At 40.5% G+C, this 19834-nt stretch overlaps 2 protein-coding genes across 5 annotated transcripts in view; one reads left to right on the forward strand and one right to left on the reverse strand.

Annotated features, from left to right (window-relative positions):
- The first annotated feature begins 1488 nt into the window (after positions 1–1488).
- Positions 1489–4468, forward strand: LOC146458859 (uncharacterized). The gene is made up of 2 exons (XM_085090230.1): positions 1489–1725; positions 4280–4468. Exons 1-2 carry the CDS (start codon positions 1537–1539, stop codon positions 4466–4468), a joined length of 378 nt encoding a protein of 125 aa, XP_084946356.1. The 5' UTR covers positions 1489–1536.
- A 6023-nt stretch (positions 4469–10491) lies between these two features.
- LOC146458860 (arginyl-tRNA--protein transferase 1-like) overlaps positions 10492–19834 on the reverse strand; it is a 30524-nt gene continuing 21181 nt past the window's right edge. For 3 of the 4 annotated variants that reach the window (XM_085090206.1, XM_085090207.1, XM_085090205.1), the window contains 4 exons: positions 19705–19804; positions 13928–14045; positions 12913–12977; positions 10492–11871 (listed from right to left, as the gene is read on the reverse strand). In XM_085090206.1, coding sequence (XP_084946332.1) covers positions 11764–11871; positions 12913–12977; positions 13928–14045; positions 19705–19804 — 391 coding nt within the window. In that variant the 3' untranslated portion in view covers positions 10492–11763. The remainder of the gene's footprint in view (positions 11872–12912; positions 12978–13927; positions 14046–19704; positions 19805–19834) is intronic. The other variant, XR_014858100.1, reaches the window with a different exon arrangement.

Consider the following 19834-nt stretch of genomic DNA (forward strand, 5'->3'; position numbering starts at 1 on the left):
TGGTATCGAGTGTTTGATATCGAGTGTTTGGTATCGAGTGTTTGGTATCGAGTGTTTGATATCGAGTGTTTGATATCGAGTGTTTGGTATCGAGTGTTTGGTATCGAGTGTTTGATATCGAGTGTTTGGTATCGAGTGTTTGGTATCGAGTGTTTGGTGTCGAGTGTTTGATATCGAGTGTTTGGCATCGAATGTTTGATATCGAGTGTTTGGCATCGAGTGTTGATATCGAGTGTTTGGTATCGAGTGTTTGGTATCGAGTGTTCAGTATCGGTATTAGCCGATCCTTCTTGATCATGCTATGACAATACTTCTTTTCCAGCTCTTGCTCCTAAAGTGGCTTATGGATCAGTAGGCTGCATCGCATCGGGTACCGCAAAGATGACTGAGATTGCCAGTGATGTGATCAGTCGCATGCCCAGGGAAGCATTTCGATACAAATGTGCTTGGGCGGCAAGGACAGAGTTAAGCAACTTGTACACCACTGCAAGAGGGGTTTGCAGCTCATCCAGCACCGATGCATTGCCACTCAGTTTCTTCTCCAGTATAGTGTCCAAGCCGGAATGCGGGGATAAGGAGGACGAGGTCTTCTTTGTGGCAGGTATTTGTCAATCAATATAGGAACAAAGTAATTCTGGCCTGTGATTGCAATACGAAACTACTCAACTTCACTCGGGAACTGAAAACGAACAGCGGCAAACGTAGAATAATCGTGGTCACATGGTCATTTTTGCCGTTTGCCGTTAGCCGTAAACGTGACCCTAAATCTCTCCAATACAGCCTCGTTCCCAGTCGTCCTTGGCATGTGGTCGCGCGTGACGTCACTCCTTGAACTGGTCGGGAAGACGGGCTGTCGCGCTTGATCCCAAGCCTCACACAGGTAGCTCGGCTCACTTGAGAAGCGTGATTATGCCTGGGAACGAGGCTGCCTCTACTATCTTTTGGACAAGAGTTGGAGGAGAGAGGGTTGGTGGGGCAGTGCATGGGCTGTGGAGTGTAAATCAAATAATAAATAAATCAACTTTGTTTAACGAGGGTGACACTTAACAGTCTGACGACTGACAAACCTGTGGCCCTCGGCCGGATTCCAGATCGAATTGGAATTTGGAAATGTTGGTTTTTGTGGAGGGAGGAAAACCGGAGAACCCGGAGAAAAACCCTCGGAGCAAGGACGAGAACCAACAACGTTTAACAAACTCAACCCACATATGAATTCGGGTCCGGGAATCGAACCCGGGCCACATTCGTGGGAGGCAAGTGCTCTCACCACTGTGTCACGTTACTCGACAAAATACTGAGAATTTGTTTTTGCTCAATCAATTAGATTCGGCGCCATGTCTAAGCGGGCAGAAGATGCATGCAGATTTAGCGGTGGTCGTTGACATTAAGCCAGCAGACGTTCATTACTTGGTTACCCTTGCGGGGACTTTGAAAGTTTCGGCAAAAGGAACCAAAGTCGGGATCATTTCCATGGACGCAGCGAAATCCATTCATTTGAAATTCAACGAGAGTCCATCTGGTAACCAAACATTGCTGATGCAGAAAATCAGGAATGCTGGGAAGAACCAGGAAGGAAACTACGACGATGCTCTGGGGACCGTGAGGAAGCTTTTCACGAAACAAAACGGGGAACGAGGCGATAAGAGAAACGTCTTGCTGTTTATTACCGATGCGACAACGAAAATTAATCTTGGCAAAATCAATGATATACTAAAGAAACTGAAGGTAATTTTTTTAGTAAATGCTCCAGTAGTTTCATGCTTATTCAAATCATCACGGAGCTGGGCGGAATCAATTAAGGACGGTGCCTACTATTGTTACTGCGCATACGTTCTGCGCATCGCGAGATACTCGGGTTTCCTATGGGTGGTGCCTTCTAACACAGGAATATTTTGCCCGGTTTAAAACTATACGGAGAAAGCAGAACTTACCAAATACTTTTGGTACCTCAAAAGAAAATTGGGGGTAACCATGCATTTTTCAGAGATAATTAAGCTTCAATTTAGGAAATAATCCCATACATTGCTTTATATTTTGGCGTTTTTTAGAGATATTACTTCTAAAATATCTCCGAAAAATGCGTGGCTACCCCCAATTTTCATTTTGAATTCCAATAGGCCTTGCTAAGATCTGCTTTTCCCGCATAGTCATAAACCGCACAAAAATATTTCGGTATTAGTAGGCACCGTCCTTAATTCATTTTCTTATGGCGCTGTCATTTCTGTGAGAGATAAGGCTAAAACAACAGCGCTTCACGAAAAAACGCCTTTGCGCACATCAAATGTGTGGTCAAAGACTGTCAAAGGCCACCTTTGATTACCTTTGATTCAAATCACAGGTGACAAAGGCCGCATTTGATTCACGCGCGTCAAAGGTGGAGTCAAATTTGATTCGAATCAAAGATATTTGTAAAGATATCACATATTTGATCCACCTTTGATGCGCGTCATAGGCGGAGTCAAAGTTGTTTGATTTCAATGATTTAACGCGCGTCAAAGGTAGGGTCAAAGTTGTTAATACATTTGAACTCACTTTTGATTCGAGTCAAAGGTATATGCAAAGACGTCACATATTTGACGTATTTTTGATGCGCATTAAATGTGTTGTCAAAAATGTTATTATATTTGACCTCATCTTTGATACGAATCAAAAAAAGAGCAAATCCAATTTTTCGTGCTTCTTTTATTCCTACACCCTATACATATTATTTCAAAAGCAGTCGCATGCACCAACATGAGCAGTTTCTTCCATAGGTCGCGCTGTTCCATTTGGTAGTCCTTTATGGGTTAGACCGGAGTCGTCTTCAAGTTGTTTGATATAAGTTCGAGCTGGGCGACCTCTAGACCTTTTCCAATCCACTGGTTCCCAAAATAGCAACTGCCTTCCTGTATGCTTCTTTAGCAGTGTCCACAAAACTTAAAGACGGTGCCTACTTTTGTTACTGCGCATATGTTCTGCACATCTCGAGATACTCGGGTTTCCTATGGGTGGTGCCCACTAAAACAAGGATATTTTTGCGCGATTTAAATTGAACTATGCGGAGAAAGCAGAACTTAGCAAGTGCTCTTGGTATTCAAAAAGAAAATTGGGAGGTAACCGCGAATTTTTCAGAGATAATACAGCTTTAATATAAAAAAAAAAAAAAAAACGACATACATTGCTTCGTATTTTACTGTTTTTTTTTTAATTATTGTTGCTTAATTATCTCTGAAAAATGCGTGGTTACCCCCAATTGTCTTTTTGGGTACTAATAGCCCTTGTCTAAATCTGCTTTTCCCTCATAGTCATAAACCACGCAAACTGAAATACTTCTGTTTTAGTAGACACCGTCCTTAAGTCTGCGCTCTCTAAAGAATAGCTGCGATTAGGGGCAGGTCTCCATAAAGGTCCTCTTTGGACACGTGATCTCGACAACTCACCAACCTACACTCCCACCCATGTTTTCGATTAAGTGGTGATACTGTAAAGCCGCCGTTACACGTTGAAACTTTTAGCTGAAAATTGTGTGCACTTGCGAACGAGACCAGTTTTACGACTTGGTGTTACACGGTCAAACTGTTTTTTTTTTCATCACTGCGACCGTTGCAAGCCGTTGCAGAAGTAGAAAGCGGTTCTACTTTTCGTGAAACTCGTCTCGCAACGGAAGTTCGAAAACGTCTCACGAAACCGACCATGCTACACGGTGCAACGCCTGCTGAAACTTGTTTTGCAACGCCGTTGCACACAAGTTTCAGCTAAAAGTTTCAACGTGTAACGGGGGCTTAAGGAGAAATTAGATGCTAGCTGGTCACTGTTGGAGCTTGAAGTTTTTTTTACAGCCGAAACGATCGATAAATGGGATAATTGTGATCATCCAGATAAGTGTAGCCCTGAGAAGGATTTTGTGTGGTGATGCTGAATACCATTTTTCGACAACCTCCGAGCGGAAGTCCTCGTCAGAATCAAGTGAATAGGCTTTGAACCTTATTATGCAAGCGAGGCTAAGCGCAAAGTTTTTATTATATTTTATTCAGTGCATTAGTTTTTATTCATATGTAAACAAAACTAATTGTCACTTGAAAAGATTCACTCTAAACCTCGCTTCTATAGTCACTGTGAAGTTTACAACTCAGGAATGGCCTATTGTAAATCGCCAGTAGATCGATTGGTCAAAAAAGTCATACATGCACGATGCTATCGGTCGTCCATGTTGTTTTTGGCTGTGAAAATTGTAAACTATTAATCGGCTGTTAACACCTTCACAATGAAGTTTTGTTCTTTTTTTCATCTGTTTCCCCAGGATGATGGCGTGGTTGAAATTGTTGTCGTTGCTGGAACAAAGAACGGAATTGATCAAGGCACAACTGAGTATAAAAACTTGGCGTCGACCGCTGATGGCGTCATAGTGCCGATGAAGAATTCGGAAATGCCGGCCTACTATTATAAAAAAGGTTTAAACAACATTTTAAAGGCCATGTGCCCTTTTTAACGAAGTAAGTACCGTAGCTGTAAAATATTTTTTAGGGCAGAGTAACTTATTATTTGCTATTCTGCCAACACACTTAACACAATAAACGTTGGAACAGTCGTTCTCAAACTTATTAAAATTCATCAAGAGAAAACAAAGAAAATCACTACCGTCACTGTGGTTTGGATATGTGATCCTAATTACCATAAAATTTTGCCAACTTTAGCCTTGAATTTCTCCAAGAATTATTGATCATTTGAGAAGCCATATAAAACACTCGAAAGTGTGTTTCATCAGATATCCAAACACCTCGAAGTCGTTTAAAAAAAACTCGGCTGCGCCTCGTTTTTTCAACCTACTTCTCAGTGTTTGGATATCTGATGAAACACACTTTCTCGTGTTTGATATATTACATGAAACATCGCCTTACAATTACCATCTTGGAGAACACTGGCAAGAAATAGTTGGAAAAATGTTTAGGGATACTTGGCACTGAGGGGATTTTGGAAAAGATCTAAGGTATTGATCGTGAGAATTATAAAAGAACTAAAATACCGAGCGCCCGATTTTCTGTTAAATGATCAGCATCTAGTAAAAAACAACATACAGATAGGTAGTCTCCCCCACCTCCCCCAGACCCTCCCATAATGAGGGCCCACCCTTGATACGACCATCTCTTTACACGTAAAGATCACTTCTTTTTGGTCCGCCATTCGGCAAACTTCCGTTTATCCTAAGACCCCGTTTAAACTGATCACCTTTGTTTATGTCCAAATTGTAGTCGTCTAAGCGAGACCCTGGTTCTCCCTAGATAGGATCCCTGTGGTTAATTGCGTTCGACGGAGAAATAATGCACTCCTAATACAGATTGGAGTCGAGATTGAATGGGACGATCAATCAAAGGATGGATGGATCTTGTTACGCGTGTCTGGCATCCTCCGCAGATTTTGCAGCGGGGTTGACATCATTACCAACTTGACAAAGGAGAGAGAGAGCCTGGGATCGAGATAATCGAACCCACTCCCTATTCTTTGGATTATTACTAGCAAATAGCAGCTGCAGCTGTTGGCCCTTGAATGAGTAAATATAAAAATGTCACCTTTAAACGCCGTAGCATCACAACAGAACAGTTAATTTCGTTTTTAGGTAGCCATGACAACAAGGAGAGATCCAACGTTTCCCACCGACTCGGACCGGCCATATGGACTATTATAGATTCATGGATGGAACAGTGGAACAATGGATGGATGGAACAATCATCATAAATATTTATTCGGGGATAAAACTATCGAAGAATTGTAAACTTCGATAATATTATTCGTTAATTTCTATTTATTGGATTCAGGTGTGGTTGTTATTGGGAAAAGTTACTTTAGGCGTTAGGTGATTAATTAAGGGTTATTAAACAAGGAGCACGAAAAGCATGAGCTAAATTAAAAGATAATGAGTAAAGGTATCTAAAAAATATGTATACGTATAGTTATATATTATTTTTATTTCAAACTTAAGCACCTAAAAAGGCACCATTGGGGCATGGGCCAGTAGACGCCATCTTGTTTTTTTTTTTCTGAAAACGAGGCTATAAAGTGACATTACACAAGACGGTGGAGTAGTCGAGTTGGAAATTGGACAAGTGATTGTTACGAGAAGAGAAATAAAATTAACCATTTTAGAACTGGTCTTGACCGCCAAATCTAGATATTCATTTTTGACCTCTGTATGGACTACTCTTGAAGTTGACAGTATGAAAACTAGTTGAACTTTTTTTTCACGTAGCCTTAGTACGACCTCTTCTCACTGCTACCAACTGTGCTTGTGTTCTCGTTTCAGTCGCTGACTTATTCAGACACTCAAACTCTTTTCGTGAAATTTCCCCACTACGAGTGCCTCTCGGACAACATCCAGTAAATTGTGATATGTCTGGTTCAGAGCAGTATGAGTCCAGTAAACTGTGGTCTCGTTCTGGTACATTTAAAGAGGAAGTATCACGGGAATTTGGTGCTATATCAAATAGCCCAAAATGTTTTTTATCAACAGAAGCCTAAACATATTGTTCCAGTTTGTTGTAGATTGTCCCCTCAGTGTACTAAGACTATCGATGATTGTCGCTAGCCACAGATGGGACAGGGTTAGAATGGAATGCAACTTTAAAAAAGTTAGGCTAGCTGTTTCCAAGTTCTCGCGTTTTCGTTTCAAAAATTCACTAGAGCAGGTCATGGAGTTGTTCCTTTCAAGAATTCAGTTAATTCCCTTTTTATCGATGTCAGTCGAGAATTATTTTGTAACTAAGTGAAGGTGTTGTCGCATCATTTTCACCACAAAAAGTCAAAATCCCCGTGATACTTCCCCTTTAAAACATGGAATCTCGCTGGCTTTAGGGGTAATTAGGAACCTTAGGCAATCACAACGGCGACGAACATGTCACTCGAGGTTATGTATCGAGGTGAAATGATATGGTCTATTTTGTGGCCGTTCCATTCCGTTCAAGCGTACGGTGTACGAAAGAATCAACAGCGTTCAAGTTTAGAAAAAATTTCCCGTTGTGAGCCTAATCTATCCTTAAAATAATTGGATTTCATCATTTTACGTTGTGGTTTTTCAGAGGACGGAAAAGAAATACGGTCGACTCCCAATAACTCAAACCCTCGCTAACTCGAACCAATTTTCCTTTCCTTTCAGGTCATTCTCTATATAATTTTGCCCTCGATAACTCGAACCTTAAGTATTTCAATTTTCCTTGAAGGTTCGAGCTATCGGGAGTCGACTGTACAAAAAAAACGTTACTCGAACACACGTGCAGAGCCATTATTTTCCTTTTTTTCGTTACCGCGGCCGTCGTGTTGCGTAAGACCCCAACTACTGTAAGTAGAAGCCCAAGTCCACATGCTGCGTATTAGTCATTTTAGTATACACGTTCCAGGACACTGTAGTTTTCAGCAATCCATTTGGATTCCCTTATGGTATGATTTCTCAATAATCCTGCTAAATTGCGCGGAATATAGCCTGCCACTTTGCCGACGAGGCCATAGGCCGATATAAACAAGTTTTATTTCGTAACGGTCTCAGTAATTATTCATTATTTATGAGGGAGTCAACGAAAGTAGTGTTGCAATAGTTGAATGAGTTAGTTAAATCAAAATATATGTTCTCTTTAAAATCATATTAGGTGCTGGTATGTAATCAACGGCATGAAAAAAAAAACATAAAATATTGGTGATGGCAAAAGCAAACCGCGTTCAGTTCTTGCTACTGTGTTTTTCCGATTTCTGTCGATGGCAAACTCCAGACGACCCCTGGTCGCTCACACTTGGTGTACTCCTTGCTCTAGTCGCTCACACTTTGCACACCCCTAATCGCTCACACTTGGTTCCGGCCCCTGGCTCTAGCCGCTCACACTTGGTGCTTGCACATACCTGCCTTTTCTTGAGTCTCTGAGCTTGAAGGCACCTGTGGCTTCTTTTTTTTATTGTTTAACTATAGATTTTATGTATAATTTTTTGTTCAATCTTTGGGCAGTGTTTCTTGGTTGGAGTCTCGAACCTGTAATCTGTACGTTCCGGGATTTCCGCCTGCTCCCTCTCCTGGAGGACATATTCTGTGTATTATTTTTTCTGTGCTTTTTTTATTAAGGCTGAGAGGTAATATTTTACCGCATTTACCGTTCTGAAAACGACATTAATCGTAATGTAGCGTTCTCGATTCCAGTTTTACTTAAAATCCATGAAGTTCGGACAACGATTTAATCGTTCGAGAACTTGTGCAGTTTATTGAAATGGGATTCTCAAAATCCTTAATATCCTCTTTTTCGGCGGTCGAGGCTTCTTCAGGCTATTTCTTTTAATTTTTTCAGACCCCTTAAGTCACTCTTTTTGTTCAGAAATTATCATTGCGGCGAGAAAGAAAAGCGTTTACGAATGTAGACAGACAGTTAAATACCGTCCGCTCGCGGTCTACTAAGAATTCGTTTCGCAAAATAAATATGTGTAATTTTCCAAACGGAGCACTTCGGTCCTCTTGGCTCCCTATTTTTTGTTCAAAAATTATCATTGAGGCTAGAAATGTTGAAGAAAGGCCTTTACAAATTTAATCAAAAAAGTAGTTGAAATATCGTCACGGTCGAACGCAGAGCTCATTTCGCAAAATTTGCGAAACCGAGCAGTTCGGACCTGTTGGCTTACTATTTTTTGTTCATAAATCATTATTGCGGGTTTTAAAATTTAAACATACAAATTTAAGAAAAAGGTTTTACATTTGTTAACAAACGAGTTGAATACCGTGACGGTGTACGCAGAGCTAATCTCGTACCCAGATCTCCCACGGTCAGGCGGTCAGTCCCACGGTCACATTTCGACATTCCCGAACCGACTGAGATCAGGGTACGAGATTAACGCAGAGCTCATTTCGCAAAATACAGATCTGTAATTTGAGAAACGGAGCAGTTCGGACCTCTCAGCTCACTGTTTTGTTCAGAAATCATTGTGGGGAGGAATATTTACACATCATCCAGCGATGTTGGATGACGTTGAGCAGTGTTGGCCAATCAAATGCACCATGTTTGATGCAACACTTGGGCATACGGTCTGGGACTAAAATCTACCCAGAATTCATTCTTAGAAAACAAATCCGCACGCGATGACAAGCAACCTCCTCGTCGAACCAACTTGTCGCTTTCCCTGGTCTTATAGTTTCCCTTACACCTTTGCCTTTCTCTTTCTATTTTAAGAGAGATCGCTTGTGTTTAAGATTTTCGTCTTTGAGAGATTCAAAACTTTGTTCGTTGGCCCTACTTCAGCTTGAACACTCACGCGGCAACGCGCGAAGCAAATATATAAAATTTATGAGCTATCACTTCAAGGACAGGTATAGACCTTATTCCAAAATGGCTACCATTTTGATATTGTTTTGTTGGTATTCAAATTCTTAAGCCAAGAAAATTTTACCTTGAAAGAGGCAAGAAGGGCTAATTTGAATGCAGACGAAAGAATATTAAAATGGTAGCCATTTTGGAATAAGGTTTATCTGCCACTGTGATGGGTATGGTTTTTAAGCACTTCAGTCTGGGATAGGGTTTAGAAATCAGAGTTTTTTTTGTCTAGAACAGGATATAATTTTCCAGGAAACTGATCAGTTGCTTGAAAAATTTAGGTAGACTAGGTTTCCTTGGAATTGATACTTAAAAAACTGTTTTAGTTATTGTTGTACACGTTTAAGATTTTGTTTTGGCTGGACTGTGGTAGTGACCGAGTTTCTGGAAAATAGAGAGTCCGGTAAAGGGTTGGGATTTTTCGTCTTTAGTTTTAGTACTGGGCCGGGTTGTTCGACAGCCGATTAACTCTAATCCACGATTAGGTTTAATCGAAGCTTTCAGCTCACTCGTTAAAAATGGTTTTAAAGGCTAATTTTGATTTAAAGGTGAAGAAAGGTCTAAGTAAAAATTGAGGGCCAAAAATCTTTTGGAAGAATCTTTATCGATTAAAAATTAAACTCGAGTCAAAGTTTGCGTTAATCCAGGATTAGCCTAATCGGGCTTTGAACAACTGGGCCCAGGGTCGCACCACTTGGCCGCAAACCCCACGATTTTGAAAAACGCCCAATTGACATTTGACGCTTCAGCGAATTCAACGCTGGCAATTCAATGAATCATAAAACATTTCCGAGAGGTAAATATATGAATATTGTGCAGTCTGTTCTAACACGGGAGATTTCATTTCGAATTGAACGTTAACGCTTTTCCTCATTCCAGACAAAAATGGCGACTTGTAAATGCTAGAACACTATTATAAACTTCTCCCAGATGGTTAGAAAAATCCTGACCATTAAACGGCCACCTCAACCGATTTCTTCTGGCAACCAATCCTCGCCATTATAGTGGGAAAACGAGCTACATATCGCCAAGAAACATGCAAACAAACAGACAAATTGCTGTGCATTAATTCAGTGCTTTCTTTTTGTTGTGAGAGAGAGCAAAGTGCGCCTTTAGAAAGATCTACACTTTCTTGACAACGGATCAATGATAATCTTGTTCAGATCTCACTACTATTGTATCAGATCTCACTACTATTATATCAGGGCCAAAAGCGGTTGTCAGTTGACAGCTGATTGTTAAAACAAAGTTAGAACCAGTTTAAGAGCGTAAAAAGAAACTTTTAAAATCTACTTATAAGCAGGTCATGTTGATACTAAAACAATCAGGTCGACAAGTTAAAACAATAGACCCTTCCCCAAAATAGCGGCAACGGATTTGAATGAATTAAAATTGAACTGAATGAAAAACTGATACCAGCACTGGAAAGAGCACCTTTACATTAGTAAGCTTGCAAAGTTTCAGCATATTAGGTGTTATATCAGCTTAGGAAATGTAGGATGAAATTTGACAAATTTAAAGACGTTTGTATGTCTGGGGGTATACATCATACCCCCAGTCATACAAACGTCTGTAAATTTTTCATTTTTCAACTTACATTTTCTCAGCTGATATTACACCTGATATTTTGAACGTTTGCAGGGTTACTAAAGTAAAAAAGCTCTTTCTAGTCTTTAATTTTAACTTATTTGAATTTTCGGCCACCATTTTGGAGAAGGGTCTATTCTAGACAAGCGACTGTCCCAATGCCATACATTACAGGATTTACCCTTCCACTACACGTCATGCTCATAAAATCTTTCCTTGTATTCAGAAAATTAGAGCGGTTTTCAATTGAGTGTCGTAAAACCAAAGCAATTACTCTGGCCAATCACAACAGACGTAAACAGCGCAATGAACCAATCAGCGCCAAGCGCGGGAAAACGCCGGCGAGCAAGTCACGACTGGTTATGGTTTTGTTTCTCATTGGTTGAGAAAGTGGCGCGAGTTCTGCTAATCAATCATAGAGCGCAGTAACGCAAAAGCGACGTAATCTCGAATTATACTTTCGACACTCAATTTGAAAACGTTCTAAGAAATGTAAAATACCTACACCATATTTCGAATGAACACATCTAGATAGCTTACAATATACCTCTCCGGGGCATTCATTAAAACCAAATTTCTTTGAGGATCTGGTTAGTCAAACCAGAAGCTACTTAAGACACCCAGAAATGGTTACATTCAGTAAAGTGCAGTCAGTTTTGTTTTCGATTGTGAGATGCTGATTCCCCAAGAAATCCAATCCCAAGAAACTCAATTTTTTACAACGCTACCATTGTAAAGTTTCTTTAGTTTCTTTTCCTAGTGCTCTTCGGGTTAACCCTTATTGGGCTGTCGTGCAACATCTGAAGCGCTGCTACGAAGAAGAGCTTCAGCTGGGGTGACACCTTGTGACGGTCGTATGAAGACTTTAACCGGATCTAAACAGCAGCATTCTAGAGGACACCACAGGTCCCACAAGTTCAGCATACTCCTGAACCTCCTCGCGGTCATTTGTTCCTGTAATTGCTGCATAGATCTGCAAACAACAAACACGACCAAAGCCATCAATCTTTTTGCCAGGCGTGGTGTGACACTGACAGCCCACATGCCCGGGTTTATCTCATATTTGCCGCTCGCTTTTTTCAGTCTCGCAGAAAAATTGATAACTTTTGCGTTAGCATCAAAGGTCAGAATTATTTTGCACTATCCTCATCTATGTACTCAGTTTTCCAAGAAAACAGCAACGCGAATCTCACGTTTGCCGTTTTTACGGCAAACGTAAGAGATGACCACGTGACCATTTTTACCCTACATTTGTCGCCCGCTGTTTTTATTTTCTTGGTAAAATTGAGTAGTTTCGCGTTAGCATCAAAGGTCAGAATTACTTTGCACTATTCTCATCCACGGTATGTACTCAATTTTTCAAGAAAACATAAACGCGAGTCTCACGTTTGCCGCTTGCCGTAAACGTGGTGCTTAATGCTTAATCTCTCTAATAGCCCGCGTATAAGAACTTGTTAGGCTAAAATTTTCATTTTAAGCCCCCTCCACATAAGAACTTATTTAGGCTAAAATTTTAAGTTAGGTTCTTATCAGTGGGGTTGCTGTGAAAGTGTATAGGTAGAAACTGCTGAATTAAGATCATCATCTATTTAAAAGTAACTTGACATAACTTTTTTTTTCTTTCAAGCTTAAGTACCATGTTGTATGTCCATTGTGTTTGCCATTATACTGTATTATGAGATGATATTTACAATATAATATAGTATAATTATTCAGATGAAATTCATATGAAAATATAAGAACCTATTTTAAGAACCTTGGTAGCCTAAATTTGCTTCAAGTACCATTTATATAAGAACCTATTTAGGCTAAATTGAAAAATTCAGGTTCTTATACGCGGGCTATTACTGTATATTTTCACGTATTAGAAATAAAACAAAGAGTTTAAGACATCGTGGTTTCATTCAAAACACAATTATCCCTTCAGTTACACCAATGTACATTATCTAAATACAAAGTGTTAGGAAGAAACGACTTAAGCCAGAAAGGAAAGATCTTAAGGAGTCTAACGCACCTGGTAAGGCATGGCTTGCTGCTCATAGAGAACGAGAACGTCATCTGTATCACCCTTGGGTGCTTCTGAAAAATAGCATTTTAACAAACTTGGTAAGTAAGACCCTGGGATTGATCCTTGCAAGCAGGTCAGTTCCAATTTGTCTGCGTCTACAGTAGTCTCCCTTGCAGTCGTTCTGTCTCGTCACGCAACGCTCCTCCCCACAGCGTTGCGTGACGACACAGAACGGCTGCGAGGGAGACTACGTCTACAGGGGCGAAAAAAATCCTTAAGGACGGTGACTCATTTTGCTACTGCGCATGCGTTCTGCGCATCTCGAGATGGTCTGAGAAAGTCGGGTTTCTTAATGGCGGCGCATACTAAAACAGAGATATTTTTGCGCGGTTTATAACTACGTGGGAAAAGCACATCTTAGCAGGAGTTATTGGAATCCGAAAAGAAAATGAAGGGTAACCACGCATTTTCAAAGATAATTAAGCTTTAATTTGGGGGAAAAAATGCCATACATTGCTTTGTATTTTACAGCTTTTTAAAATCATTTTTGTTTAATAATCTCTTTAAAAAAAATGCATGGTTATCCCCAATTTTCTTTTTGGATTCCAATAGCCCTTGCTAAGATGTGCTTTTCCCGCATAGTCATAAACTGCGCAAAAAATACTTTTGTGTCAGTAGGCACTGTCCTGAAGTGTCCACAGACCCCATGTGCCCAGCCTCTGTGGCAAGCGTTTGCTGAGGGTTTTTTCTGCGCAAAAGTTGGAGTGTGAGAAAAAAGTTGAGAAGACAGGGGGAGGGAGGGGGAGGAAAAGAAACCAATCTGGTAATACGCTTGCTACCCAGGCTAGCGAATTTTAATTTTTTTGCCGCGGTATAAAAAGTGGTCTACACATCCGATGGACTGATCGCATCTCAAATTGTGCGAATATTGTGACATGTTTGCACTGTTGACGCGCTGATCGATCAAGCTATGGCAGTGAAAGGTTGTATTTCAAGCTAATGGATGGTTTCCAATTCCTACCTTCACTGGAATCATCAAGACGAGCATACTTGGCTAGGTCAAACTTGCGCAGACATTGTTCAATTTGGATCCAGTTGTAAGTCTCTGGACAGACAAGGTATGATGGGTTGTACTGTCCCTGAAATATGAACCATACAAACCTTACAATAGGAAACGGTAAGCGACATTACTTTCGCCGAATTTCCCGGCACACACGAAAGTCAATATTTTTTAGAGAGATCAAAGTAGTGATAGATGTTAAAAATTATCCTCGTTAGTGGATCCCCTTGGATCCCCTTAATTAATATTCCTAAGCGTCGAGTCCATGACGTCATCTATTGTGATAAATGCGTTCCTCCATACTAATGAAGTGTCGAGGTTTACTAATGAGCGTCACTCTTGCACAAAGGAAACAATAGACATGCCCAGGCTTGCCCGCTCTATTCCCACCCTGATTGGATCTTAAGATTTATATTGTCTGTTTAAAATAAAAGCGCCAATTTTAACGAAAGCGTCATTCCTTCATTCAACTTGAACTCGCTGGGAAAACTTTGTTCGATTTTTAAAACGTTAGTACCGTTGAAAATGGCTTTTTTCGTCAACGTTGTTGATCTTCAAGCTGCCTTGAGCGCTTGTTTAACTGTCCGCGACTGGGAGGTGTTGTTTGAAGCCCCGTTTGCTGGGAAAATTTATCTCCGATATTTCAGGTTATTCGTGACGATTATCGATCATTACCGTCAAAAAACAAAACACACACACATATATACACAAAGTGGCGCTGAAAACTCTATATTTCAAGTTTGTTTGACTATTACAAGACCGTTTTCTCCTATCTATCTCGAGGAAATAAAAAACTATTAAAGTCACGCACCGTTAGTCAGTTAATTATGCGGGTCCACGAGCCTTAAGTTGCATACAAATTAGTTCAGTTCTGCTGGAAAAACCCAAGGGAGTATCTTGACGCATTAGTATATAATCAATTTTATATAACTTAACAAGGATCACTTAAAACACGCGACTTATAATTGCTAGCAATAGAACCAGACAAGAGATACCGTTTAAAAAACTTTATTAAAAAACAATAAAGGGTACACAGCGATTCCTGCCTGCTTAAATTAATTTGCATGTTATGTTTGGCGCGCACTGAAAAAATAAAACACGCTCAGAATTTACTGAAAATTCTTTATTTAAATCGTTTAACAATTCAAGTACAAAGCAAAGTTCTTATGACAGCGTTAATCATCTTTATCCTCGTCATCGCTAGGGGGATAGAATGTCATTTTTGATGTCCTTTCATCCTTGTGTGTGATCGCTCCACAATCATAACATCGACGGAGAGATTCCTTGGCGTGCTTTCGTTCAAGACGAATCTTGTGATCACATATAGGGCAAACTTTACAGTTATCTTCCCAAAAGCACTTAGGACATTTCATGACTACGGTATCATATCCATGTGAACTGTTGCAGTGTCGGCACGGATCATGAACTTTTGCCTGAGCTATTGTTGAATTTTCAACTGAGTCGCTACTATTCTCAGCCTCTTCTTCTTCCCAATCACTTTCCGGGCCGCTGTTATGAGACTCTTCGGGTTGACTATTTTCAGAACTGGTTTCCTCCTCTTCACTGCTGTCCGACAAGTTTTCATCATTAGCCTCATTACCTGATTCGTCCTCTTTATCCTGGAATCCTCTTTCTTTTTCTAACAAATCGCTTAGAAGTTTTTTATTTTTGATTAGTCGCTTATTCACTCCGAGCTCTGCCAGCCCATCTAGGAAAGTATTGAGTAACACATACTCGACCAGCTCTGAGATGTTTGTTACTGGTACTGCGCGCTGGTTTCGGAGTAACAGTCCACTAGGTGTCCAGAACAAGATATTTTTAGAAGCAGCCATACTATGCAATAGTTCAGAAGCGTGCTTTCTGGAAACGGCGTTGGAAAGGTTGTTCAAGACATCTTTTATTCTTGGTTCTTCATTCTCGCTTTCATCATCAGAACTTTCGCTTTCTTCATGTTTACTCTCGTGTTCTTCTTCAACCAAATCTATCTTTCTCTTCATATTGATCAGCACTCGTTAAAAGAGAGACACAAATGACCAAATTTCAGAATCCACGGTCTCTTTTATAACATAAGATACCACAAGCTACTAATTGCAGGGGTCAGTAATTCTTGTATAAACCCACTGCCCTCTTGCACAAGGATGCGTTTCTTTGTCTTGTAAGGAACATTTCGCTGAGCAAGATTTAGAAGAGCATCCTTATGCGAACGCAATATGGCCCTAACTTCTTCAGACACTGGTATGTTTTCTGTAAGTACGTTATAAATAACTTGCAATAACGCATGCAACTGTTGTGGAGTAGCTGTTCTCAAGAGAAACTGACGCTGCTTGGAAGGGCAATCAGAAAGGAGCTGAAGGAAACCTCGGTTGTTCTTTACAACGCGAGACATGATTATGGAATGAGTTTAAGAAAGTAAGTTCCCCCTTTTATTGTGTAGCGTGTGGGGGAAGCAATAGACTTGAGGAGAAGGAAAACACTAGAAATAAGGAAGAGGAAAAACAATAGAAGGAGGAAGGAAGAGGAGGAGAAGGAGGAGAAGGAGGAGGAGGAGGAGGAGGAGGAGGAAGAGGAGGAGGAGGAGGAGGGAAAACAACAGAATTGAGGAGGAGGAGGGAGAGGAGGAGGAAAACAATAGAATTGAGGAGGAGGAGGAAGAGGGAAAACAATAGGGGTTAATTCTATATAAATGTGACACATTCGATGTTTTTTTTTCAGTTCACGTTAAGTCTTCACTGAGTTGACATGAGTTGGTTCTGTTCTTTCTGCGAAAAATCCTTTAGTAGAAAAGATAACATGCAAAGACATATGTTTAATAAGCACAATGAGTCGCCGAGTTTCACTCCATTCAGAGCTATGCCGTTTTCTCCAGAAAAATGTCAGCGGTTTCGCTTCCAGCATCCTTTTACTTCCATGATTGCCGGGATGACGGGGTCTGGAAAAACGGCCTGGGTTCGATCTCTATTGCAACAAGCATCAGAGACAATTCACCCTCCCCCGGAGAGGATCGTTTGGTGTTATTCACAATGGCAGCCTGCGTACACAGAAATGCTAGTCGCCATGCCACATATTGAATTCGTCAAGGGCATTCCTAAGGCTTTGGAGCAGGATTCCTATTTTACTGTAAACACACGGAATTTGATCGTGTTTGATGATCAGATGATTGACGCCAGTAAAGACAAGCGAATTGTGAACCTCTTTACTCGTGGTTCTCATCATCGTAATCTCAGTGTGATTTATATCGTGCAGAATCTATTCCATCAGGGAAAAGGTAGCCGCAGCATAAGCCTTAACAGTCATTATTTGGTGTTATTTAAGAATCCACGAGACAAATTGCAAATCTTGACTCTGGCGAAGCAAATGTATCCCGGCCAAACGGATTTCTTTTTAAATCAGTACGAAGAGGCTGTGAAAAGACCTTTTGGTTATCTGTTGATTGATCTGAAAACCACTACCCAAGACAACTGTAGATTGCGAACAAACGTCCTCCCCAGCGAAGAAGGCTTTAACCAAGCAATATTTCAAGAAAACATTCCTCAAGAGCTTTTAAAATATCTGAAGCAGCAAAACATAGCGACACCCCCGGTACTTCCAGCTATGGAAGAAATAAAGGGCAGTATGGATGGCATGCTTTCTCGAAACGATCTCCGGGAAGATGAAAAAGCTAAACGATACTTTCAGTTGCAAAACAGATACCTGGCTTTTAAAGAACAATTAAATTCAAGAACACGACCGGAAGAAATAATCAGCGCTGTTCCAGACTTAACATCAAGGGCACTAGATTCTTCGACAGCCACGGCAGCATTCCCCACTCCCCTCAACCCTTTTAACGTAACACCTGAATTAACACAAGCGGCTATCTCTCAAAAACCATACAAAGAAAGCCTCACGCCTGCACCACCCTCAAACCCTCCTTTCCTGACCCCTCCTCCCACAGTAGAAACCCCATCACAACAAGCCCCGAAGCGAAAAAGGCGTCGGCTTCAATTTGTAAATTATTTGGATGATCATGAAGCTCATGGCAAACGGCTGAGGAAACGTCGGCAAAAGAAATTTAATCCTTACAGGTACTCCATGGGTGAAGAAGATGAAGATTAATTAATTTCATCCGCTTAAAATCGCTGTGTATTTGACTCTTTTTTTTCATTGTTTTTTAATAAAGTTTTTTAAACGGTATCTCTTGTCTGGTTCTATTGCTAGCAATTATAAGTCGCGTGTTTTAAGTGATCCTTGTTAAGTTATATAAAATTGATTATATACTAATGCGTCAAGATACTCCCTTGGGTTTTTCCAGCAGAACTGAACTAATTTGTATGCAACTTAAGGCTCGTGGACCCGCATAATTAACTGACTAACGGTGCGTGACTTTAATAGTTTTTTATTTCCTCGAGATAGATAGGAGAAAACGGTCTTGTAATAGTCAAACAAACTTGAAATATAGAGTTTTCAGCGCCACTTTGTGTATATATGTGTGTGTGTTTTGTTTTTTGACGGTAATGATCGATAATCGTCACGAATAACCTGAACTATCGGAGATAAATTTTCCCAGCAAACGGGGCTTCAAACAACACCTCCCAGTCGCGGACAGTTAAACAAGCGCTCAAGGCAGCTTGAAGATCAACAACGTTGACGAAAAAAGCCATTTTCAACGGTACTAACGTTTTAAAAATCGAACAAAGTTTTCCCAGCGAGTTCAAGTTGAATGAAGGAATGACGCTTTCGTTAAAATTGGCGCTTTTATTTTAAACAGACAATATAAATCTTAAGATCCAATCAGGGTGGGAATAGAGCGGGCAAGCCTGGGCATGTCTATTGTTTCCTTTGTGCAAGAGTGACGCTCATTAGTAAACCTCGACACTTCATTAGTATGGAGGAACGCATTTTTTCCCTAGGTTATCACAATAGATGACGTCATGGACTCGACGCTTAGGAATATTAATTAAGGGGATCCAAGGGGATCCAAGGGGATCCACTAACGAGGATAATTTTTAACATCTATCACTACTGATCAAGCACCACGTTTACGGCAACTCACGGCAAACGTGAGATTCGAGTTTATGTTTTCAGGAAGAAATGAGCACATAGATGATAATAGTGCAAAATAATTCTGGCCTTTTATGCAAACATAAAACTACTCAAATTTTTTGAGAAGCTGAACGAACAGCGAGTGGCAAATGTAGAATAAACATGATCACGTGGACATCTCTGCTGTTTGGCATTTGCCATAAACGTGGTGCTTAATCTCTCTAATTTTTTATTTTTTTATTCTATTTTTTAAAAATTTAACGTGGAAACATGCGCTTAGCTGTATGATTTAGTGCGTAAACTGCACTAGCGAGGCAGAGACCGCCATCTTTTTTGTGGTTTGAAGGGTCTTGCTCGAGTATAGTAGGTTTGGGCACTTCTCTTAGGCCCTTAATCCCAGCTGCATAAAGCATGTTAAGATAGGGGGAGTTTTCTGCAGTCGTTCCCTGCCTTCAGAAAGATTTTCTCGTGTACTCACCGTATTCAATCATGCGATCCAATATACCAATCGAGAAAATCCTCCACTTGTAACGCAGAGAACGGTTGCAGAATTCTCCCACTTAACTTATCTTAAGGTGCTTTATGCAACCGGCCTTTGGGTGCAAATTAGCTTCCCCTGTCTGACAAACAGATTTAGCAAATTTGATTGCATGTTGTGCACATCATACAAGCTGCGAATATGGCGCTAGTTACATAGAAAAGCAGAAAAGTCAAATCACCTTGTATTTCATTTTAGGACAGGAATGCACGTAGAAACCCATGTAGTAACTCTGAATAGATGATGCCGTTCTTTGAAGCGAGCGAGTAAAATGAAGTTCCCTGCAAAAACAGATTCAGGTTTATGTACTT

The sequence above is a fragment of the Pavona decussata genome, unplaced genomic scaffold (genome assembly GCF_977016875.1).
Source record: "Pavona decussata unplaced genomic scaffold, jaPavDecu1.1 SCAFFOLD_226, whole genome shotgun sequence".
NCBI lineage: Eukaryota > Metazoa > Cnidaria > Anthozoa > Scleractinia > Agariciidae > Pavona > Pavona decussata.

What these genes read in the sequence shown, in the direction of transcription:
- LOC146458859 (XM_085090230.1), top strand. Translation starts at nt 1,537, where the DNA reads ATGCAGAAAATCAGGAATGCTGGGAAGAACCAGGAAGGAAACTACGAC. An exon ending in ATATACTAAAGAAACTGAAG is followed by an intron (nt 1,726 to 4,279) that starts GTAATTTTTTTA and finishes CTGTTTCCCCAG; the next exon opens with GATGATGGCGTGGTTGAAAT.